The 26,076-nt window shown below is 38.6% G+C and overlaps 1 protein-coding gene across 2 annotated transcripts in view; it reads right to left on the bottom strand.

Annotated features, from left to right (window-relative positions):
- GPR158 (G protein-coupled receptor 158) overlaps positions 1–26,076 on the bottom strand; it is a 184,063-nt gene that overhangs the window by 44,327 nt on the left and 113,660 nt on the right. For both annotated transcript variants that reach the window (XM_064635782.1, XM_064635793.1), the window contains exon 6: positions 7,355–7,464. In XM_064635782.1, coding sequence (XP_064491852.1) covers positions 7,355–7,464 — 110 coding nt within the window. The remainder of the gene's footprint in view (positions 1–7,354; positions 7,465–26,076) is intronic.

The following is a 26,076-nucleotide window of genomic DNA, read 5'->3' as shown; positions in this document are numbered from 1 at the left end:
CATTTTTCTATTGAAACTCCTGTAATTTGTGGTAGTACTTAACTACAGAATCTTCCAAAAAAGGGTTCAGTCTTGAACTGAAAGCAGCACAAAAAATTTCTCATTTCTCCTGTTGGATTTTTTCAACAGCTAAGCACCCTTCTGAGAAAAACTTGTGCCAGATTGCTCATTTGAATTTCTCTAGCTTTGGCTTCCCGCTACCAGATCTTATTAAACCTCAGTTCAATAGATTAAAGAGTCTTTTGTGACTACTTTTCCTCTTCCTGCTTGTTTATACACCTCATAAGAAGTCATCTTTCAATCTTCTTGCTGATCTAAAAATCACAGTATCAAGCATTTTCCCAGCCCTCAAACACCAGCCAGGAGTTGGACTTCAATGATCCCTTCTAACTCAAGATATTCTATGATTCTAATAAAGATTACTTTTCATTACTATACTTTCTGAAACAAAATTTACCATTTCACCAAGGTTTGTGTTATCCACAAATTTTATGTGTAATCATTTTTTGCTTGGTTCTTCAGTGCAACTCAAAATGCTAAATAGTATCAGGCTTATTCCTCATCTTTCACAGTAGCCCACCAGAAGCCTCCTCTCTAGTCATGATTTTTCACTGACAATCAGTGTATGTGATCTGCAAACCCCTCCTTCCACTCAACTGTGATCAGTCCCTGGGTGTGAGTCACATACTTAACTCCCTTCTTCACACTCCTCCACAAATAGCCTGTAACTCAAGTATTGCAGTGCAATGCCTGGTTTCTCTTTCATGCCATAATTCCACCCAGCAGAGATACCTTGTTCCATGGACCAATTCTGTCCTTCCCATGTAATGAGAAAAAGCCCAGTCTGTAGAACTATATTACTTGTACTGCTAATGCATGCACAAATGCACATCTACCTGGAAGGTACTGCATCACAGCACAAAGTTTTGCCACCTTGGGGGGGTCCTGGACTTGGATAAGGTCTCAGAAAGGATAGGTTCCAGTTCTAGTTCTGCAACCCTTCTGCTATCATATAATCTGATGTGTAAAACCAGTCCTTTCTCCCATTATTTGTCACGGTGCTTTGCATGCCATCAAAAGACATCTGAAAGGTCTTGTGATACCTGTGGATCATTACAGAGGGCCTTCCAACCCACTGCTGGGTTTTTCTACACATGATAGCAATATAATTTAATATTAGAACACCAGATACTTTCTTTATCTTCTCTTTGAACTTTCCTAGCCAAATTCAGTCTACTATGATAAGGAAGAATGTTTGCTATATTAAGGTGATTAAACAAACAGCCCATGGAACTGTACAGCTGTATCTACAAAATTTTTATATAAATTAAATATTAATAGGAATATGGATGAGAATAGTTTGAGGATCACAGTGCTCTAATAATATTATATGCTGCTGACTTTTTTCTTTAAGATAATGTTTATTAGTCCCACTTCTACATTGTGCTCCATCAAGATTAATTCTGCACTGTGTTTTTGTAACAGCTGTGCTGCATTTTATTAGTTTATACATAAGAAAGTAGATACTTTATTCAGAAATACAAAACTGAAACATTATGCTGTCTAGTTAAGGCTAGTTATTGCTTGAGAATGGCAGGGATACAAAAGAGCTAAGTAGGATTTTAATAATGCAGATTTTATTGGGGAAAAGGCCACAACACAATAGAATGAGACTCATTTAATCTGGAAGAACTACAAAAATGAGAATTTAATCTCGAATGTGCATCACGGAGGAATGCTATATGAAATTTACTGTCTAAAGCCTTGTTTTTTTCTATACCATAAAAATAATTAAATAAAGTAGCAAAGGTTTGCAGCAGATAAGAAATAAATTATACCCAGGAAATGAATTAATTAGGTTAAGATATGATAACAAGAAAGCAGATTTTTCCATGACCAGTCTAATTAGTAACATTTCGTTCCTTATGAGCTCCTACTGTATGTGCATACACTTTTGCAGCAAGTCCAGCTCCCACCCTCCCTAAACTGCATCTCCCAATCTTTCAGTCTGTCCCCAGCCCTTAAAATCCCTGTTTCTCTGCCACTTCCTCCAGCAGTCAGGCCTGATGCATAGTGTGGGAGCCACCAGCACCATGTGCCCCACTGACCACCAGTGGCATATCAGACAGAAAAGGACCTGCTGATGCTGTGGGTTTCAGCCTTTGGTCTGTGAGGACATGCATAAGGTCTGTTTTCTGCCCCATCACGTTTTTTCACAAAGCTTTGTAGGATTCAGTGCGTACAACCTCTGGTGCTAAAATATGCCACTTCTAGGGAAGAGATAGACAAATGGCTGGAATAGTTATAAGAAGTCCCTATGGTGTAAACATCTCTACAGCTTGACCAAACCACTCCTTTTCCTGTCTCGCAAACATACTCAAATACATATTCCTGTCAGTCAAGTTAAAGCAGTAAAACTCAAACAATTCAACAAAACAGTAACGGACCAGCACTCTGGACACTGCATTTTTGCAACATTATCATCTGCCTTGAATTTCCCCCCCTTTTGTTTCACATGAGATAACAACCATTACAGAAACCACATCCAGTGGCAAAATCCAACAGTGAATGCATCTGTTTGAAGCCATTTCACTCTCACCTTCCATAAGAAAAAAGAATAATTTAATAGAAAGTATATGTCCCACTTTTTTGAGTGTTAACCAAAATGACCACGAGGGCCTGACTCATTTAAAAAAAATACAGGGGGGCTCACCACTACCGCTGCTGCTCATCTTGCTTTCCTTGCCCACTTAAGCTGAGGTTACACAGTAACCACTACCCCAAGACAAAACTACTGTCTGCAGTGCTTCATCACTAGCGCCTCGTGTCATGGAAACATTGGGTAGTGGTGTATTGGCACTACAGAACTATCATCTATTGGCACTACAGCCTGTGAAATATTGGTCTAAGGACCATCCAACTGCACAGGTTCCAGTTGCCAAGGCACGTTCTGCCCTTTCTGCACCACATTCCCACTAGCCACTTTTAGACAGGATCATCTATATCTTCTTTCCCACCTTTAGCTATGAGAAGAGCCATTTGTCATGGTTTAGGAATGATATTCCCCAATTTAGCGTTCCCCCTGAAACACCTCAGACCGTGTGCCACTCGCTCACACCCATCTCCCCCTGCAGTGGGATGGAGAGAAGAATTGCAGGAACAAAAATGCGAAGATCATAGGTTGAGATAAGCACAATTTAGTAGAAACAGCAATGAAATAAGAAAATGAACAGTAACAACAACAGAACTAATAATGGAGTGTACAAGAGAGGCAAACAATTCACATGTGAGTGCTCACCATGTGCCACCCAATCGCACACCCCGGCAAAGCCAGAAAAAACCCCTCCATCCCCCCTGCACATGTCATGAGGTGGTATCCAATAACCCCAGGCTCCTGGCTGTGGCTCTCCTGGCTGATGCAAAAATTAACCATGTCCTCACCATTGATGCTTCAAGGAGCAAATCAACATCTTCTTTGGGTTCTCTGCTAGCACGAGTCTCCTCTTCGATCAGATACTGAACCATGACCCACAGAATCACAGAATCATTGAATCATTTAGGGTGGAAAAGACCCTTAAGATCATCAAGTCCAACCATAAACCTAACACTGACAGATCAACCACTAAACCATGTGCCACACTAAATCATATCCCTGAGCACCTGATGCTATCTATACTGCTTTTCTCCTTCTTTCTTTCTCACCTACAAAGATCTGTAGGAAGGTCCACTACTTGCTCCAACTATACCAGATGGCAAGGCACAGCAGTGTAATCTCAGCACAGCATTTACATGAAGTGCAGAATTGCCTCATAGTGTTAACATCTTGTTCTCCCACTAACACGCCCATCACACCATCACTACTCACAAAAAAAGTAATTTTATGTCATTGCCATGTTTCCCATACCTGGAACATTACCTTCTCCATACCTTCTAATTCTCCTCACTTTCCCAGTCTTCTCTGTTTCTCTTAGTAATATAAGAAATGGAGACTCCTACAAACTAGAGACACCGTTCTTGGGTTTCATTTTCCTCAAATGTCTGTAAACTATCCTATGTATACACACACACATACATACATTTGTCTGTATGTATATAACTCTCTTTCACTCTTATGCTTTGATCCAGAATTAAGGATTCTGTATTAATCCTGACATCAAGATGACAGAAGTTATCTCATTATTAAAAATAATTTCTTGCTATTAAAAATAATGAGATAACCTGTTCATAAAATACGGGGCTTGAAAAAGGACACAGAGTCTCCTCACTCACACAAATACACTGAAAGGTGCAAAATCAGCAGATCCTTTAAACCCAAAAGGTTAAATTTGAAATATCATTATTTCTTGAGAGAATTATTTTGAAGAATTCATTGTTAAGGAAAGTATTGTAATTTATGTTCATGGCTCTACGGCTAGATTTCTTAAATTAAGCTCATTTCCTTACCCCCCATCCTTCCACCCCCACAAACATCAGCTCGTTATTTTAAAAATGCACAATGAATAAGAAAGAGGCAATTTAAGATGAGGCACTGTAGAAACTGACTGTGACAGGTGTTCAAAGAATGAATCAGTACATGATTTCCTAGTTCTTTTATTCTTCCTTAAGCATCTGCTCTTGACTACTTTTCTAACTTCTCCTTGATGCTTGACCCTAACAAAACCTCTGAGATCTCCTTAGGAAGTGAGGAGCTACAGGACAAAAAAAAAAAAAAGCTACAAAGAAAACAAGTGTTTCCAGTGACTCCTACCTGGCTTTGGTTAATCTTCATGCTCCAATGCTACTCAAAGCACCTCATTTGTTGAGAACTACAGCTTTAGACTTTCTTGTTATCATTAATAGCTGCCTTTACACAATATTGGTTCTCCCATTAAATGCAGAAAAATTGCAAGTTCCTTGCTAGCAATTGGTTCTTCCCCCAGGCAAGACACAGCTGAGCTGCAGGAGGGAACCAGTCTTGCCGTGAATATTTGTGGTGTCTGCAGTAACCCATTTCTCAACCCTGTAAGGCCTGTGGGTTGAATTAGATCTGCAAAATTTTCTACCAAATTTCTATTAGCACCACATTTTTCCTAATCAGCATAACTGCTGTCAATATATACAATAAAACATACATCTAATTTGACTCAGTCTTTTGCAAGACACACTCTGTGACTGAAATATTCTGTACCAAAAATCCCCACAATATCATGAATGTAGGAAATGATAATCAGGTTATCTGTGTGGAAAACAAAAGACAGATTCCTAGAGAAAGTAATTCTAGAATGATATATTAAATAGGCTTTTTTCCCTCTTCACATTTCACAAAGAAATACAGAATTTTTCAAGTTGGGATTACCTCAAGTGGCCGTCCAATGCTCTCAGCAGGCTTAACAGTGAATCCATACCAGGTTGCTCAGAGCTTTATCCAGTTGGGTCTTGAAAACCTCCAAGTACAGAAATTCATAACCTCATGAGCAACCAGCTCCATGGCTTAAGCACCCTGGTACTGAAAATGCTTTCCTTGTATGTCGCTGACCCTAATATTAATTTATATTGTATAAAATTGAAATCTCCTATTTTAATTTGTCATTATCTTTTGTTCTCCCAATATACATCACTGTAGAGAACACGGCTCCACCTCCTTGCAGCTGTTGGATAGCTGCTGTTAGGCCCCTCCGATGCCATCTCTTCTCCAGGCCCAACAAGCCTCAACCTCTCCTTGCAGAACAAGTGCTTCAAGCCCTGACCATTTCGATGGCCTTTCACTGAACTCACCCAAGTTTACTGATGTCTGGACACATCATTGCAGATATGGCCTAAGGTGTGCTGAGTAAAGGAGAATAATCACTTCCCTCAGCCTTCTGGCTACTGTCCTATTGATACAGGCCATTCTGCTGCTAGCCTTCATGGCTTTGTGCTGATCAAGAACAAGGATGTAGTTCATTCTTGGTTTCTTATTCAATCTTTGTCCTGTTTGATGACCCTGTCAGCACAGGTGCCAAGTAACACCGAACAGCTGAATGAGCAAAGCAGAAGTGCAAGACTTTCTGCCCAATTTTGCAGCCTGCCCTCGCTTCATATGAATGAAGATCATATGAAGATCAACTGCTTCCTCACATCATGCAAAATCATATAAACAACCTTGTAGGATAGCAGAACTGCAATGACAACATGAACTGCCCACAGTCTTAGGCTGTTTCTCTATATCTGAGTTACAGATAACAAAGATCCAAGCAAAGTCACTGGCTCTCTCTTATCTGTAGTGCTCTAGTTGTTTTACTTTTTGCATCAGAAATTGTTCATCCCAGAAAATACCAGGAGGGTATGGGATTTTCTTGATCAATTTCAATGCAAACATGCGGTCAGACATAGCACTTTACAATCAGTTTAGTAGCCAAAGTGTACACTTGTACTCAGGGACACAAATAAAAGGGACATGCAAGAAGAGACTCTATTTCAATGGGAAAGCATGGTTTTCCACCTAAAATGTGACAAGTCAATATGCATCATGAAACACCAGATATTTTTAGTTCTTATTCAGTTTATGAGCATAATATCAAACCTCCTCTATATAACATGCCAGCACAGTAATGAAACTAAGATAAAAAGATGAGCAAGCGTACTTCATCCAATATGTCCAAGTATCAATATACTGCTTATCTCTTTGCTTGAATAAAAATACTTGCAAAATGTATCAGTAATTTTTTTCATTAAAGTTTCAAGAGGAAAAAGCATTAGGATTTTATACAGCATATACAAAAAAGGCTTAAATTTTTAAAGGGACTGTAGAAGTGGGAATTGGGCCTCTCGACCTTAAATCTCTGAATCAAATGTGAACACACTGCCAACCCTGTGGAATCCAGAATTTCCCACACATTTTTGCTGGCAGGTACGGATGCTTGCGAATGTGTAGCCTGTCTGCTGTGATTGCCTGAAGAAAGCAGCCCTTGACTTGAGAGACATAAGAAAACACAGTAAGCACATATACCATAGTCTATTATTTTAGCCACCATTGCTGTACCTAAACACTTCAAAAGCATCTCTCTATGAATACTTCACAGGGAAACTTCTAATCACTCTATGAACGCTTCTGTATTTTCTATATTCAAGGAAAACACATTCACCTTCTGTGAAAAGGGGTTCTTGCACAATTTTACAGTTGATGTACATATTTTCATCAAATCCTGTCTGCATTCATAGCTCTCGACTGGCAATTAGCAGCATATAATTTGAACAGGAAAATTGAGGAGAAATACACAGTGGTTTTAAAATCAGAAACGGCACTTGTTTATGATAATATCTGCAGCTCTTCCATCTAAGTACCCACACAGATTGCACATACTCCCACAGAGATGGAAATTAATACGTGAAATACCTGTGCAGCTTGAGCGTCACAGTTCCATAAACAGTAGCAAAGCCCAGAAGACGAACCCATCTTAGGAGAACACAGCGAAATACACTTGGCTCAAAATACAAAATGACAACCTATAGAACAGAAAGATAGAGAGAGCTTCAGTACTGCTTTCATGAGAAAGTAGTTCTTCATTCAAATGCAGAATAGCTGCAAAACAGGACAGCAGACACATTTCAGCTCGGACTGCTGTATATTTAGATTCTCTAGTAAAGCAGCGGGATGATCTGATCAACCAGCTGGCACAGTTATAGGCACCAACTTCTTTTGAAGGGAGCTGGCAGAAGCCCTGTGACAGACTGTGAAGTGACAACACTTTTAAATGCAATTCCACTGACTTTTCTTAACTGAGTGAATACACGTACCCAGAGAAGAGGATAGAACAGACAAGGACATTTTCCTTGAGCTATTCCAGTAATATGCAGCTGGCCTAATTCTGGTTTGATGGGCTGTATTTACTAGGTTACACTTCAAAGTCACTCCTAATAAACCTATCAAAATTATAGCTGCTCATTTTTTTCTGCCAAACTAAAGTGATTGCACTAGCCTCTCTCTATCCAAAATGACAAAATATTGATGACATATTTGACTGTTTTCTTCCCCATACATTTTGTGCCTAAGCTATACCAAATCTCCTTATGCATCATCGCATTCTTAAGGAAAATAATCTTTTTGTTCACCTACATATTTCTCTAATCACAACAAAAAGGTCCTACCGGCCTTTTGCACTATCTACCAAGTACCATGCATGATGACAACATCCCATAAGCAGTAAAATAAAGCTACTTCTGCAGGTATAGTGCATATAGAAGCTTCATTACCAAGTAAAATGCAACCCTTCTCTAAAACAGGACTGCTCAGTGGACTCGGCCACAATTTGAACCAAGAATCCATTTCTTCTCATTCCAACAGGCTTTGTCCCTGGTGTCCTGAGGCATGATCCCATATTCCTTCTCACCACTGGCCCCTTCCTTCTTTCATCTCACCCCACCAGGAGCCTGATGTCTCAGGGATTTGGTTGTAAGCTGCCCCTACCCCACCTGCAGACCCTGCTTGATCAGCAGTTAGACCCAGTGCATCCCACATGTCTGACTAAACCTGATAAAATGACCCAGTGCACCATAGTATAAATTAATTGGGTAATCCTGGTTCACAAAAGAAAGCACTGAAACATTTCAGGCCATCTGCCACAGCTTCATTTACAGTCAGTACATTCTGGCAGCAGAGGTAGTATTATGCCTACTGGCTGCCACATGGTATTATTTTCCTAAGTAAATGCTCTTCTATGTGGGAATTCAAGTCCAGGATATGGCCAAAAGCCCAGGACTGTGTCCTTTGGGTGACACAGACTTCTTTTAGAAGGGTGGGGACAAAAGTGGCAGACATGGGCTGAGAAGCTTTTGTGCTTTGCTGGCATGCTTTTCTTTTACAGAATCAAACTATTTCTTTTAAAAATATGTTTTGTTGAATAAAACTGTGGTGCAAAACTTAATCTGCTTTTTTTTCACTGTTACTGGACTGAGATGTTTCAAGGTAGACATTTTCTGGGAATATGACAACTTCTCCATGTAGGGAAGGAAGGGAACAGCGTGCATCTTTTCTCCTTGGAAAATCAGCTGGAAAAATAAAATGCATCCACACACGCATGACTATGCTTGGGCAAACAGAGCATCCAGCAAAAAGTTTCTCAGAAAGACCTGAATGATAGCAATGACCTCTTATCCTAATATACAGTTACATACATTAGGACAGTTGCAGAACCAGAGCAAAGTCTGTAGCAGTAATATGCCTCCTGAGGTTTGCCAGGGGGTAGAAAACACCATGTTTCATCTTTGATTCTTCCAAACTAGAAAAACAATGTCAAAAAAAGACTGGCGCACAGAGATCCTGAACATTTCAAAGTCGATCTGAAAGCAGAATTTTTCAGATAATTGAAATGGGAAGGTCTGAAAACTCTCCAGGCATAGAATTTTCTGAACAAGGGCAACTGCTCTCTTTGCTGTGCAATCTGACACAGCAATTTCATCTGCAGTAGCTTGTTGAAATATTAACTGCTTGTGTCTAGAAAATCTCATTGATTTGCACTGAATCATTTGTATGAGCAGCTGAGGCATTTGGCTAGATATCAACCAAGAAACCACCACTTCAAATGCAGCACAGTGTGAGCCAGCATGTGGCACCTCACCATGAAGGCTGCAGAGGCAAGGCTCTGTTGCAGAAAACTGGTCTCCTTTTTCCTTTTGAATACTGACACAGTTTACCTGCTCCTTCGCCCAGTGGTGTAGGACATTGCAGAAGCACGACTTGATCCAAGTTTGAATCCCTTTTGGATCTTCCTGTGTTTATATGATGAAGAATAGTTACAATGCTCTCGCAAGGGCCAACATCCATTTCTACCTATTTTTGCATGTGGTCTGTCATGGACCTAGGCTTTGAAGAGCAAGAATTGCTATATGTACACTTCACTTGCTTCCTAGGCTTTCCAGAAAGCTCTTCTGAGAATATGTCATTCCCATCAGGGCTCACCAGGATGTTCAGATGACTGCCCTCTCTAAGCTCTTGTCAGCATTAAGTCTCTTATAATCACCATGAATTTCAGAGGCACAATTTTTAAATTGAATAATCTTTAATGGATTAGAGCCAAGGGGCTATAGAAACACTGCCCTGAAATCCATGCTCAATTTTTTAATCTAAGTGGAATACAATTCTTGTAAAGAATCTGGTCCAAAGTATGGCTGCTGCACTCCATCCCTCACTCTCCCTAGGTTTAAAAAAAAAAAAAGAAACATAAGATAGAAGTCTTGTTTAGTTTCATACCAGCCTCTTCTACCTCACCAAAAACCCCATTCACTACTGTTATTCCCAGATCTAAGCTTTCTTCAAGTGACAAACAACATGCAGTAAAAGGTTGCTGAGCTCCAATGAGGAGTGTAGGATGAAACCAGGATTCACCCACATATCCAGGCTGCTCTCAGCAGAACAAGGGAATCCCTCTGCAGATCTAAAAGACTGTCCTGCCCACCAAAAATCTGACAATAATTCATTTTCCCTTTTTGCTTTTATAACGCATTAGACCATAACAGCAGCATAGATCCCACTAAAAATGCTTAGAGGTTTTGCTGATGGATGTAATAAAACCTCTTTACTGTACATAAAGAAATGTGTTAGCTGTTTTGCCAGCACCTGGAATTCACTTAAATACCAGACATAAGTTTCTGTTACTTAAATAGCAAAGATCAGGGAAAAAAATATTTGGAAACCAGAAGAAGAGAAGCCAAACAGTGACTGTTCATGTACCAGTTACTGCAGCTGTGCGTGAGACTTCATGAACTATCTCATCTTTGTCATTTGGACAAATGCATTTAGATGTCTGCTTTTAAACTCAATGTGTTTTAAGCTATTATTATCCTTGCCAAAACACCGTCCCAGCAGTCACGCTACCACTTGTGGAGTCAGAGATGAAAAGACTTTCTGAGGTCACCAGCTAACTGTCAAGTGTGTTTAGAGCTGGAGAATTACGGTCATGGAAGAGGGACTTAGCTTGCTGACACAGCGATGAGCCAGCTCCATTATTCATCTCACGTGATGAACAGACACGCACACTCTCTAAAGACAATGGCTAAAGTCAATACAGGCACCTTGCACAATACAGCAAATTTTTGTTATCAGGACAGGTAGGGCAGTAAAAGTGCAAAGAGAACTAACACTTAACAACTGAAGGTTGAATATCATAATAGAGTTTGTTGTCACAAAAAATTAGCAATTAGGGACTTTCATAGGATCAGTGCCATTGCTTCTTAAAAGATAAACAAATAATCTTTAGAAAGATTATTTTAAAAAAACTCCACCTTATCACAGCTCTATAATGTTAACAGTAAGCAATACTTCTGTGCTTCACAAAATACTCTTTTATTTTTCAGATTAACTTTATTGTGCACATTAAAAGATGGTTAATTTTGCACTTCACCTTGGGCACCAGATACAGGCAAAAATATTTTAATACTGTGCATTTCCTCAAGGTGCATTAACTGGGATAGTAAATCAGCTAGGTCTAGTAAATCAGCTCTACTAGTGCAAGTTCCCTAGATAACCCAGGGATAAAGGCAGGTACCTTAAAGAAGTTCGGCTTCAGCTACTTGAACAGAATCTTGGCCTACAGGCTTCAAATACGCATCTCCATTGGCTAGAAAGGTACTTCAGCATTTATTTTAGGGAATTTGCTTTACTACATGTCAATTAATAATCTGCATTAGGAGGACTAAACCAAGCATTCTATAGCCAGCTGTAACTATTTTGTAATGTGTTGAAGACAATTTGCTTTTCACCTCGATTTTTAAGCCACAGAAGTCACATGAATAGATCAAAAACTCATTTTCCTCTTCAATCATCAAACTGCTATACTCCATATTGAGAAGGAATGGGAAACACTATAACGTCTCAAAAGATCAGAAGTCAAAGAACTTTAAAAAATTCATGTGGTTGTCAGTGCTACAAATCCTAAAGCTAAACATGAAAAATTTTGAGCAGGACCTTAACTCAAAAAGCGTCAAAGTGTTCATTTTTGAACCCTTCTTATTTTTTCCCTCGGTTGTAGAATCGTGGTAAGGTTTGGGTTAGAAGGGACCTTTAAAGATCATCTAGTTCCTAGTGCTGTGAGAAGGGATGTTATCCATGTCAAATACATGGAAATGAAATTCAGAGTTTAGAATTTGAGCATCAGCATCATCTGAAAGTCACCTACTTTAGACAAAAGTGATGCAAGAGTAATAGTTATTTTCTCAATTGCAAATAACCATATTTTTCTTAAAATTGTGCACACTTAACCCAGAGAGCATTTCAGGAAAACTATCTACTTTTTATATTGAACTTCAGAATTTTTTGCAAGTACTCTGCACAGTTCAGTGCAGGACATGACACAGCCATTTAACATAATGCCTTTCGGGCTAATTCCATTAACAAGCATCTAGGAGATACTGTGAAGAGATCCATCTGATCTGTTCCACTGCCCAATACCATCTGCCCTTGCCTGACTGCAACAGCTGTCTAGGGCTGTCTCTAGGCAATTCTGCTACAGAACAAGCCATCAGATACTTCCTTTCAGTATCCTGCTGTGCTGTGAGATGGGCAGTCTTCCTTCTTCTGCCATGTTTCAGTAGTTTCTTCCAACACATAAAATACTCTCCAGGGTACATCAAGTCACCTATTAATGTTTCAGTCCTAATACTGAGAAGGGATTTCCTGCAACGGAGATGCTGTTTGCAATGTTAGATAAGCTTGCCATTCAAACTCATAACAATCTGGCACTACGCTTCCTAGAAAAGGGACCAATCAATCCACTTCTGTGTGGGCACAATGCCATCCTAACAGATGGGCATGAATGGAGGCATTCATGAGCCTGTGTACACTACGGGCACCACATAGCACTGTTCAAAACATGAGTCACAGCTCAGATCATCTGCTTAAGTATTAGCGAGTGCACAACTCCTTATCCAATCCTGTACTACCAACAGATATTTCCGGTGCAACTACACAAACCACTTTAGAGGTATGATAGCAGCTGAATATATACTTAGGCTAATTACATAAGAACACTTCCTTCCATTTTCATCCCATTTTTTTAAACTGTACGTGCTTTTTAAGACATGACATTTTATTCTAATACGTCTGTGAACAACAGTACCATCAAACCCCTCCATCTTTGCAAATCTCACCATTTTAAAGCAAAGCTGGGCCAGATCATCAGCTCACTGCCTCTGTAAAGCACTTTGCTGCAGGAAACTACAGTAACTACTCAGTAAGTTTTATTCTTGCCTCTGAATTGGAACTGAATCAAATTCCCAGTACACAGCACTGGAGGCACTATGCTGCTGGGGGCAATGCATTTCAGATAAGATGTATGTCAAAGTCAAAATACTTAGAGCCACTTAAGATCTTTTGGGTTTCTTCATAAAAGAAGACAAGTTTTTCCTAGTCACCCACACAAAGTCCAGCTTGAAATTCTGCCTACTGAAATCCTCTTTTCCTTCCCACTACACTTTCAACTGTAGATATTCGCTGCCTGTCTTAATACATATATTAATATATATTAAATCTCTGTCTGTGTCTGTGTTTCAGCAAAGACACGTCTTGCCTATAAAGTCTTTTGGAAGACCACGACCCAGTACAAGCTCCTAACCACCAGCATCAGTGTAAAATACGAGGGCAGACTTCTAGAACTTGATTCATCAGAACCCTTTGCTATCACTAGGTTTTATTACACTTTGGATTCATCCCCATCAGACAGTAACAACAGATCTCTAAAGCTCTTTATGGAACAAATATTTTAATATTTTACAGAGGAGCTCATTTAGCCTTCTGAGAGATATTACTGGTGATTAAGCAAACAGAACCTTCAAGACCATTCTGGTTTGACACAAGACTGCATACTTAGAATGCCTTTTTACTGATATATCTTCAATTATTTTCCCTCTTTTTTTTTGCTCTGTTCATAAGCCAGATCTCAGCTAATGCTTGACAAGACACCCCTGAATATGTTATTCTGAGGAACATAAATGTCCATGTGACTTCCAAGATGCTGTCAAGTCTTTCCTCCAATTTGAAGAGAAAAAATGATATGCCACAGATCCTACCAGCTCTGGAAATACTTATTTATAAGTGACCTGAACATATGGCCTGAAAATGCATTTATCTGCCACAGATTCTAGCCCCTGCTTAGACTTACTAATTATCCAGCTTCACTGTTCCTATTAATGTTGGCCTAATGAATAGTATTCTAAAGTCAAGTAATAAAAAATCAACATACAATCCATGATGGATTAAAAAAGAGACATGTTTGCACTCTGTAAACAGATTTGATCCTCAACAAATGAAGTTTTATCCCAACAAGGCTCACACAGTGGAGAAGGGCATTCTGGGACTTTTATCCTAATAATGGCTAAAACTTTGTCACAAAACAGTTCCTCAGCTTATGAGAGACATCAACTGATGCCCTGGCTGAATCAAGTATAAATGCTAAGGGTTGAAGGGTACCTCAAGGGTCAATTCACAATCAACAAAAGAAAGGAGATACAAAACAAGACAGCACACCAGGTCTGTACCCTCTTACAGGAAAAAAGCTAAGAACTAGTATTAACAAAAAGACTAGACCAGGCTGCTGTGGGAACCATCAGGGGAACTGAGGAGACACAGAAATTACCTTGAATCACTGAGTTATCACATGTGTTCTCTGCATCTATTTCCAAACAGAGATTATGCTTAGCTTTTCATTGTAATAGAATAAACTATTTATCTTTAACCATAAACTTCTCAAATACAAGGAGAGATTTCAATGGCACTGGCTCAGGGAATGATGATCCTAAGCAGGTCATTCAGGAAGTCTCCCAGTCTAAGGGGCTGTAGGCACTGAGCTGTTGGAGGTGGCAAATCCCATTTCTTGTGGGCAAATCCCATTCTTGTCCAAGAAAGGCATCTTCCTGACCTCTGTGAGTTATTGGATGCTTCTGCAGCATGGAGTACAAGACAGGGAGAAGGTCTGAAGCTCAGAAGTTCCACTGAGACCATGACAAGGTATACTGTAATGAACAAATTACCTAACACTGAAAAATCCAAGTCTGAAAAAAAAAATATATGACAGCTCTAATAATGTCCCATCTTAAGACAGAAGAGAAAATAAAGTCTGAATTACATACTAGGTTTTCCTTGTTCTCATTCAAACGTACTTCTGCTTCACCACTACCAGAAAGCAAAAGAAGCAAATGAATATTCTTCAGGCAGTCCAAACAGGAATGGGCTTGGCTGGCCCAACAGATCTTCTTATCCATCTGCTTTGATGTGCCAGTTATTTGTCTGTCTTCGGTATGTGTCTGCCCCTCATACATATGTTGGTTTCCTCCTGACAGTCTCACAGTCTTTAATACAGTTACCCTAAAAGTCGTCTGAAGAGCCTCAGAAGTCAGTCCTTGAGGACTTGAGAGCTGGCTCATCTCAGTAGTTCAGAGGCTTCAAGCTGGTGAGATGTGGACTTGGTTGGACATCCACTTAAATCAAGACATTGCCTCACAAAGATTAAAATCTGTTCAGACAAGATTTTTCAAAACAGTAATAACTGTTGTGCTTCAAAATTTAAAGCCTATCAGAATCCATGTCGCTAACTGTGCACAGGAGCTTCTCCTGACTCATGCAGGTCACCAGCCACAGTTTTGAAGCACAAAATAATAACTTATCTGATTTTAAAGATACGTAAGAGTTAGCCAGGGAGTAGGAGCCTTTGACTTCACTGAAAGGCAACTACTCAAATATTTAAAAAATATCAGGCTTCTTGCCTTCAAACAGAGCTTCAAGCATTAAGAGCAGTGTAATTAACACCAACACTGAGGTAGTTAACACATTTGATGTTCTTCTTCCCAAAATTATACAAAAAGGCCTTGGATTAGTTTCCAGTTAAATATTGAAAGAGAAATGAAAATGTGGGTTTCCTGATCAAGCACATGGTCAGGTTTTCAGTGAAGCTTATTAGACCTGATCTGCCAGCAGGAACACTAAAAGCAAATATGAGCAGATGCGACATTCAAGGCTTCAACCGCATGCACACTATGGATGAGAAGAGAAGCACAAGTGAAATACAGAGAAGCTGAGCTCCTTAAACATTCAGTGCTTCTGTTTTCATAGTGTGCATTACATTCAAAAAACATAATTCAAAATTAATGGAAATAATTTCATCAGAACATTTTATCTAGACAAAAGGTATGATGTATGGGCACACCAAAAATTGTTCTCACTGATGCAAAATTATAAAAGTGGAAAATCAAAGGAAGTTGTAAAGTCAAAACATCTTCTAAAATATTTGCTTTTTCCACCAGTTAACTTTTATAATGCAACTATTTCTGTCATTTGTTCAGATACATTTTTTCCCATGTAACACACCACTTGGGTAAATGACAACAGTCAACTGAATGTTCTAGTTTACCTACTTCATATGTGAAAACAAAACCCCAGACTTACTTATTGGATGCATTACTATCACCTTTTCTTAACAAACACGTGGTCATCAAAGAAGCAGAAAGAGAAATATTTTAAGGAGCTGAAACATCTCTAATGAAAAAAATTGACATCTATTCAGCCCAGTCATTTGCCAAATCATTGACACATTTTAACAACAGGGTTAAGGGTATGCTAGTTTCATTATTTTATTAAAAACAAGGAAAATCTAACAATCAATTTTAAGACCACATCTGATTTTAGGAAAAAGGAATCTTTTAGAAACATAATGGTAAAGGAATTTATATTAAAATAAATCTTGCAAGAGCTGCAGCTAAATCAAGACATAATAGACTAAATTATTCAGAGCAATTTGTCAAGTATACTTAATGCAAGACACAGGTCATACAAGACTTGTATAAAAGTCACACAGACTTTCATATCTCATGGATTCAGTATGGCTGAAATCCTTAGAAATATACAGTGCAGACAGGGGGTTTTATGTGAGTATTTCAAAATACTGACTTATACCTGGGGAAAAGAAAACATGCAATATTTAGAGTTTCAAAAATACCTTATCCCCTGGTCTTAATCTATAAAAGCCAGTGAGGTATTTAATGCTGAGTTTGTGAGAAAACAAACTACCTGATGGTTTAGGTTCTTCTGGAATACCTCCTTCCTGGCTGCATGCTTTCTCTGAACTACATATTGGCAGGTTCATGAGTCAAGGCAAGAATTCTACTGACATCAGCTTTTAAGACTGTTATTGGGAAGAGATAATGGGGACAGATCAGGACTTTGAAATACACTGTTAAACCACAGCAAAAAGCAGGACAGAACCATCTGCAACCCTGCTCAGGAAAGTTTTTGTCAGTATTTATTTTGACAACCAGCAATTTAGAAAAACTCTCTCCACAAAATACCAGCTGGACACCTCAATCCAGCCAGCGCTGATTAGTTTACTGCAGACATCACTGCTGGAACTATCGACTTTTAATTTTCAGCTTATGTACCTGTAGCAACAACACCAGTGGGGATAAGCCAGAGGCCACAGTGTGACAAACCTCCAGAGAAAGTGCTGGGAACATTCCATCTCCTAATGTTCCGTAATGAAGAATGGATGCCTTTCTGAGAAATCTGCTATAGGTAAACTGAAGCCATCAGCTTCAGCAGAGAGGTAATTGGATGAATAGTGAAAATGAGTGACAGACTCTGCTGGCATGAGCAGCATGAACATTAATCTTAAATCTACATTAACCATTTCAAGCAAATTATGTCACTAACATGATTAATTAATTAGGAGTAATTAACAAAGTCCAGAAGAAACCAGCCACAGCTGCAAACTCAAAATTCACTCCGCAGTAGAAGCTATGGAAATAGGAATGAAACACTTCTTCTCTTCCTAGTAGAAAGACATTCTTATAGTCTTATATCACAAGGATATGAACATTGCTATCTTCAAAAAAAATAGTCTAGACAGTATGTTTGGCTAAGAGGGCCAGAGTGCTCATGCTCTTTGGTTTTAGCCAAAAGTAAAAAAAATTGTTTAAGATAAATCCATGCAATAAAAATATTTATGCAGTATTGAGCAGATATTGTAAAATTATTATGACTGAGAAACTAAAGCAAATTTAGCAAAATAAATTCCTATATTCAAGGTGATCAAGCTCTTCAGAGATTTTCTCTCAGTCACATATGATATCTAGGTGATTTTTAAAGAACAGCATAAAATTAATCACACATTTGTATAAATATTTATGCATCTATACATTTAAAGACAGAAATAGATTTGATGCATTTGTTGCTCTCTTTCAAAAGTTAGCTACTTTTCATGCAGATTCTAAAGCACATTGATTCCAAAATAGCAGCATAATTCAAGTATATCTGTGCCAATGTTTTCTTCTTGATGAAAAGCAACACAGAACTTGATCAGTATCAGTTTTCTGCAATCCTAAGCAACTCTGAAATACACTTTATTGCAGAAGGGTTCACAGGGCATCTCCATGAGCCATAAAACACTCCCTCACACAGTATGTGTGGAAGTCATATTTTCTACATTCACTCTCTTCCACCACATTCAACTAAGGTGATTTGATACTATAATCCATCTATTTCCATAGGGATGATAAATCTGGTGTAGAGGTTCTACACACCTGAGCTAGGGAAGACAAGTGAATTGTTGAAATCCAAGACTGCCAGGCTAAAATCCCTCTGTATTCAGTGGGGAACAGTGTATGCAGAGGCCAAACCACGTTGTTCTACAGGTACCTAAGGTAGGTTACGAGTGCTGTCCTCCAGAGGTGCCTACTTTTCTCCATGGGCTATAAAGGCACCCTGGGGCAAAATGGGATGTTCAGAGTTAAAAGTAATTAAAAAAACCCCAACCAACCAACCCTGCACTGCAAATAGCCACTCCAAAGTTTTACTCACAGTTCTCAGCACTCTTTCCTTCTCAAATGCAGGCAGTTAGCAACCTGTCAGACCATGTAAAGTCCATCCTTCAACTCTGAAATACTACAGAGGACAACAAGCTGGAAAAGGCTTTAGCCTGATTTAATATTTATTACTATTTTAAACTGGGTGTCACAAAGGAAGCAAAGAACTTTAGAACAACTCAACAGATTTGGAAAGAAATGAGCCTAGAACAAAAGGTAGGTTTCGTGGATTTCAAGGGGGATGCAGACACACAGAAATAAGATGCCAAAGAAAGTAACAGAGACAGTAGCTCGTTGAGGGCTATGAACAGACAGGTGTCATTTAAATTACAGAAGAAAAGTGAAAAAGTCGTAAAATGAAAAGTAACGATCTCAAAGGAGGCATATTGGATACAAGATGCCGAGAAGCTATCTTGAGCAATGTATTGGCAAGACAGCTGGATGAACTCAGAGGAGCCTCTTCTTTACAGACCTCAGGAAGAATATTTCCTTAATAGTTCAAGAACAACATATTCAACTCTGAATGAGCAGTCTTCAAAAGCTTCAACACGTGTAGGTGGCAACCAATTAAAGAGAACAACTTAGAAAAGAAACCTCCCCTTGGAAATGCTGCATGGAAGTGGAAAGTAGGAGGTTTGGATCTTGGGGCAGAACTTCAGGAAATTGAGCGTGGACTTGAAAAACTTTAAAAAGAGCAGCAGCTGAGAATTCTGAAGTACAATGGTGCAGGAAAGAGAGGAGTCAGGTGACACAGGTGTTGCACAATGTGAAATCACTGACTGGGAGAAACTAGGGTAATAAATCCTCCTCCTCCGGAAAACAAAGTTTCATGACACCTTAATGATTTGTATTGCTGCTCATCACCTGAACAATCAGCAACAGTGAAAACCCTAAGGGACAACAGGCAAATCTCATCCTTCAAATACTGCATTTTCTAACCTTTGCATACGTCCAGGTTTTCCATAAAACGGCATTGCCAAATGCACAAATAAATGTATTGATGAATTCTTAATTGTCTGACATGGGCAAGTTATTTTTCAAAAAGTAACAGAGAAGCAACAAAACATTTGAGATATAAGGTTGCATTAGACAGGCATATCTTTGATCTTTAACGGTTTTTTTTGGTTATCATTAAAAACTTCAATCCTCTCTCTCATACGATACAAAGTCTTTTCGGGTCATAATGATCTGAACTCAGACACTCAGAACTGCATTAAGACTTGCGATTTGTTTTGCTGAACTCTGCTTTTTCTGTAACTTAGGGTTTGTTTAATGTGAATATAATTGCCATTTACTTTGAACATGGAAAGTAACTGTACATAAATAAATTGTGAATAAGGAAAAGAAACTCCAAGGAGCTGATTTTTTATTATTTTGAAAATTAAGTGGGATTAGATGAAACAACAGCGCCCTGTCTGCAGTGCAACTGAGGAAAGTTCTTGACAGTAAATGATTTAACCTGGAAATCAACTAAATTCAAGCTATGTTTTTACAGTGACATCAGTTGAGGCCCATATGCTACTTTCTGCTCATGCCTAAAAATAACTTAACCATTCAGTTAGAAGCCAGATCTCCACATTTTAACCAACAGGTAATCTAACCAACAGGTAAAATACTCTCCCTACTGCTCTGTGGAGTTGGATTAATATTTGTGCTTATACCCATATACTACTGCTTAATGAAGCCATGTGAAATGGAACAATAGCAGCACAAGAGGTTGAACACTTCTCATACTCGAGCATCTTAGAGCCAAAGCATTAAAGCTTTCTTCAAGGTGGTATGAGTTTGTATCTTCTGAGTCACAGGGGGAACTGAACCCAAGTGCCACATCCAGAAGAAAAACATTAACAAGTGGAATACTGAAAAAAAACAGTCTGTAGGCTGCGGTTTTTTACCACCTATGCTTGGTAAGAAAGTGAGGATTGCACAGCGTATCTGAAGAAAGGGTTCCAGTCTGCAGCCCATGTGAAGGAAGGCATGTTCCCATGCAGAAAAATGAGGCAGATCATAAACCACAAATTCCTCTCTCTTCAGCACATCCAACTCCCTAAGAGTCCCTGACTGGGAGCACATGGCCCTCTCATGCCAAGAGTACCTCACTTGACCTCAAGGCACCAAAACTGAGCAGTGTAATACGGAGTTGCAATGCTTCCCCAATGGGGAGTTGAGTCCTTAAAAGACTTGCCATGATAAAAGTTGAAGCTGTATTAGGAAACACATTCCCTACTAATGGCTTAACTATTCAACCACATTTAGTCTCCTCTTTTCAGAGACACTGACCAAAATAGCTATAACCAGTACCTGCTGGTTCCCTCCTGTTGTGGCAGCTGCAAAAATAAAACGTTACAAATACCAGTCTTTCAGGGTAAGATCGCTCATTTGCATTCCTGGCACATCTCACTTGCACGGTCCACAAAATGCGTTCATTAACAGATAACAAAACAGCAGAAGGAGGCTTTCTTCAAATGTTCCACTCCTTCCTGAGCACAGGGGGAGTCCTCCAAACATTTCACTGATTTATCAAACAAAAGTCCCACCCTCTATCAGGAGAGACATATTCTACTGCATTTTGTTGCGAGGCAGTCCTCTGCATTTAACTGCAATTATTTATTTATGTGAACTTCCTTCTCCATCCTCCCTACCAAGCTGCTTGTGGTGTTGGATAAACAACTGTACAATAAAAAAACCATAAAAGCAGAAGGACAAAATATTTAAGAGCAAAATTAACAGTTGTCACCAGAACTAAGAACGAGATGGTAAACAGAAACCAAAATAACTGAACTCCAGGAGGCCAAGGAGAAACACAGCAATTTTTTAAAAGAGAAGTCAGACTCTAAGATAGACAGATAGCAATGAGATAAACCAACTAAGTGGTGAGACCCCATATCTGAGACTGCCCAAAACAAACATTTCAAGACTCACATTTAGATGAGGAGCTGTGAGTACTCAGAAGGCCATGACCTTCTTTTTCTTCAAGGTTCTTGAACACTTACTATATATATAACAACTATTTATGATTTAAAACAAATCCATTCTGGCAGATTTTGACGGGATTGATTGTGACATGTCTGAGAAAAATGCATTACTTTAAACAGTCTGAGGAAATGAACCTAGCAGATTCAGTGTATCATGCTACAAAATTTCATCTACTTTATGAAAGACACGCATGGAGGGTAAAAAAAACCCCAAACATTTCTTAGAACTTGCTTAGGTAACTACAAAATCTCAAGAATGTCTGATTTGCACTCTAGACCAACAGAGCACTCAGTGTTTAGCGACAGGAACTTCTCTGTCCTCTGTTTAATTTTCTTTCTTTCACTCTGGTTTCAACTTTTGTCCAACTTTTTCCTGTTATTTAACCTATTTCTTAATCAGTTAAGACTAAACACTATTTGAAGTTAGATCAAGGTTCCAAACTTTTTGTTTTCATTTGTTGACAATAACAGAGAATGATTTTTCTCAATTTTACTGTCTCTCAAGAATTTCTTGTCTGTCAACTTGCTTGTTTAATCTGATCTTCTATTATTATTATTATTATTATTATTATTATTATTATTATTATTATTAACAATAGCATTACTAATTATGGCATCAAATACAATTAATTATCTCTCAATTTCACATCTTCAAGTTCTTGATCACATCTGAGTTCTTGATCAAATCAGAAATGAGTGCCTTTCACAATTATATCATTTGATATGAAAGGCTTTTGATGTTATCAGGTTAGCCCAGTTTATAGGTACTTGTGGAAAATCTGATATAGTGGAGGTTTCCTTTCCAAATGTAGTAAGTACAGATGTCACTTATCCTAAAAAGACAAGTTAACCTGCCTGAGAAAAAAGTGCTCCTTATTACTTGTCAAATCCCACAACCAACAGCACAACACATCAAATTTCTTTTCCTGTAAATCTAGCAATGTGCAATGTTTTTGGTTCCAGAAAAATTACATAAAGAGCAGCTAAAAGTGAAATTTAGATTTTTTTTTTATGTATTCCTGGTGACATCTGACATTGACAGATACCTTGTTGTTGTCAATAATAAATCTATTCATCTCGCTTAAGACTTACATGGTAGGTATTTAGAGTATGTTTCTGATTCAGCTATCTTCCAAAATTCCTGGATCTTTTTTAAAGACCTGAGCATATGATATTCCAGCAGAGCCTTATGTTGAATTAATGGGTAATATATATGTTCCTTACGGTTTTAAAATACTTGTTATGACAGCATTTTGCCTTCTTGTAGCAACAACTGGTGATTACTTGAACAGAGAGTGCCTGCTACTATGGCAGTAACTTATTTGGATTATGATTTCAAAGATGTAAATATGCCCTAAGGCTTGGAAAGTAAACACACATTTAATAAATATGGATATAAAGAGCTGACTAAATAACCCAGTACACAGACTTCTATAGATCAGTTCTTTACAGGTTTCAAGGCAGTACCATCAATAAAGACAGAAAAAAGGATGAGCTGACTCTACGGGCCAGGAAGCTCTGCCAGATTTAAAATAAAAAAAAACTCCACATTTCAAGGATTCAGCATGTTGGTGCTGTCAGATTCGGAATTTAAGAGACAGAGCTGAACACTGAGAACACATGCTTGTATACAGCACCCCAGTACATGCTATATTTGAGAGGATTAGGCTAGTTAAAAAACTAAGTAAAATTAGTAGATTTAACAACATACTACTGGAATATATACAATTGAACTCTGACTAATGTGACAACTTATATTCTTGGATTGACATAGAAAAAGAGATCTGAAGATTAAATCACAGCTCCATGTTTCAAAAACATTGGTTATTTAACTATTTCCTGCAGAAAATTCCAAAATTTAAAAGGAAGATGTAAGTCTGAACAAGATACGATACTTGAAGGGAAAGTGGAAAGCACTTCCTTATGCCAACAAAACTTCCTTTACTTTTCTTCCTAAATGTCATCACAGTCTGCATAAGTGCCAGCATATGACACATAAAATATACCTGTTTGATATACATGTAACAGGTTTAAACATTTCCTTCAGTGAAAGTGATAAAAAAAGTTTTGGTCATGCAGGAAAAACAATATCAATATAAATTTATTAGGAAAAAAAAGTTAAATGAAGAACTATTAAGATTTCCCTTTATCAAAAAATGGTTTCTCACCAAACTTTGTACACGCACCACGAAGCAGAACCAAACCTCTTTGTAATACGCTCTCAGTCAGCAAGTGCCCACAGGGACAACGCGCTGCTGCCGGGATGGCAGTCGGCCACGGGAGCAGCACAGGGCACCCTCTCCCATCAGAAACTCTTAACACAGCTTGACTCCATCACAAAGCACTGAGACTGCAGCACACCCGAGGAACACACTCTGCCTTTGTGGTGGATCTGCCCACCACAAGTTGCACCAGTGGAACACATCCGGAATATGTAAGGATTTGTGTCTGTGTATGCTATGGATATGGTTTGCATTTTCCAATGCATTTGGACCCTCAGATTACTTTTAAAACCAATGACCCTGACACTGACAAAGTTTCCAGGTACTCCAAGTATCTGCTTAGGTTTACTTTTGCCTGCTTTTTGGCTTACTGCCTTTCTCACTATCCTTGAGTCGATCTCACACTCGACATACAAAGCAAGGACCCTCTATTGTCTGCAATATGTGAGAAGGCAACAAGACATGTAAATCAGTAATCCTTACCTGCCAAGGGGTCTAAGGCATCTAAAGGATTAGCTTCAAGACCGACTCCTTGCCGTAAGTCACAAAAACCTTGTCTAATGTAGCATACATCTGAGCCCCTCTCCACACAAACAAACCCACCCAACTCATGCCAATGCCAAACTATGGAACATTTAACTCCCTTCTGAGCCCTCTTCAGCTGTTAGTGTGTAGGATCCAGGCTTACTGGTAAGGCCAAACCAAGGGACTCAGTAACCTCACTCAGGCCATGGAAAAGCAGTTTTAAATCCCTGGTTAGTGTAAGGGAGTGCAAAGACCCTTATCTGTAAAGGCATGCCAACTGTGAGGCAGCTCAGGCATCGGAAGCTGGCCTGTTCCCAAGCCACACTAGCAGAGCTGCTCCAGTTTACATGGAATGCTTGAACATATTCACCAGGACACTCTGTACCTTATGAGCTCAGGTCAGTCCCCTAAAAATGAACAAATCTGAGTTAAAAACTCATCATTCCGTGACTATTCAGAAGAAGACTGGATTATTCATTTGATAAAACTGGGACCTCTTCTTGCTCTTGCCCCTTGACAGTGCAAGCTTTCCCACTGTTTCTCCTATAATCTTAAAGCCCATAGATCGATGCTTTCTAGTGAGAGTTTCTTTCTGCTTTGTTTATCATCTAATGTCCTTTAATGCAAGTTGGATGCAGCTCCATAGAAATTAGAGTAGTTCTGAAATACAGTCCATGTGGGACCAGTGTCAGGCTTTTTCCTGTTTGTACTTCTATGCCTTAATCTTTTCAAGCCTAAATCAAATATTCTCAGATCATTCTCATAAAGTACCTATAATTTCTAGCACTGTAAAAAAAAATGGATGCTACCAGACCTTTGGAAGGTGAAAAATTCACCATTAAATGTGTCCTTGCTCACACCTTTAATAAAATATTTTTAAACACTTTCATTGTTATTATTAGTAACAGCCATTTGTAACGTGATTCTTACTCATTGATCATGACCCTGTTGTGCACAGTACAGCTAAGTCAAACATCCCTGTACCAAAGAGTTCATAATTTAAATATGAGATGAGAAACCACACATCAATACAGAGGAAGCAAAAGGAAAGAGTAAAAGATTTATCTTATACAATTATGTAAGTGGTGTTTTAGGAAAGAAAAAGAAAGCTTGCAAGGAGTAGTGAGAAATAACTGTATGCAAGCAAGGAACAAGCACTGAATGTACAATCTGTGGTTTTACAGATATCTTCTATAACATGTAGTCGTGATAATAAGAGTGCTGACTGTATCAAAGTACAAGATGTCATTTGTGTCTTGTTTTCATTTCTATACTGTTTGATTGCTCAATTTTAGATTAATTTTCCTGTTGCTACATTAGACTTTTTGCTGTGTTTCAATGAGATCTCTCAAATTCTTTATTCGATTTTCTCACTATCATCCTTTCCCTTTTCTCTTTACATTGCTTTTACTGACTAAACAATATGCAATAAGGCTTTAGCACCCTAGCTTATTTAAAATATTAACATCAAATAATAATGAAAATTGCAGATGATTTAAATAATTTAAGTTTGATAAATTATACACTGTAAGAGAACTGTATAAAATGTTATT

This window comes from Pseudopipra pipra, chromosome 1 (assembly GCF_036250125.1).
Source record: "Pseudopipra pipra isolate bDixPip1 chromosome 1, bDixPip1.hap1, whole genome shotgun sequence".
Taxonomy (NCBI): Eukaryota; Metazoa; Chordata; class Aves; order Passeriformes; family Pipridae; genus Pseudopipra; species Pseudopipra pipra.
Note: the sequence above shows the minus strand (reverse complement) of the source record. Positions and strands in the feature narration are given on the sequence as shown.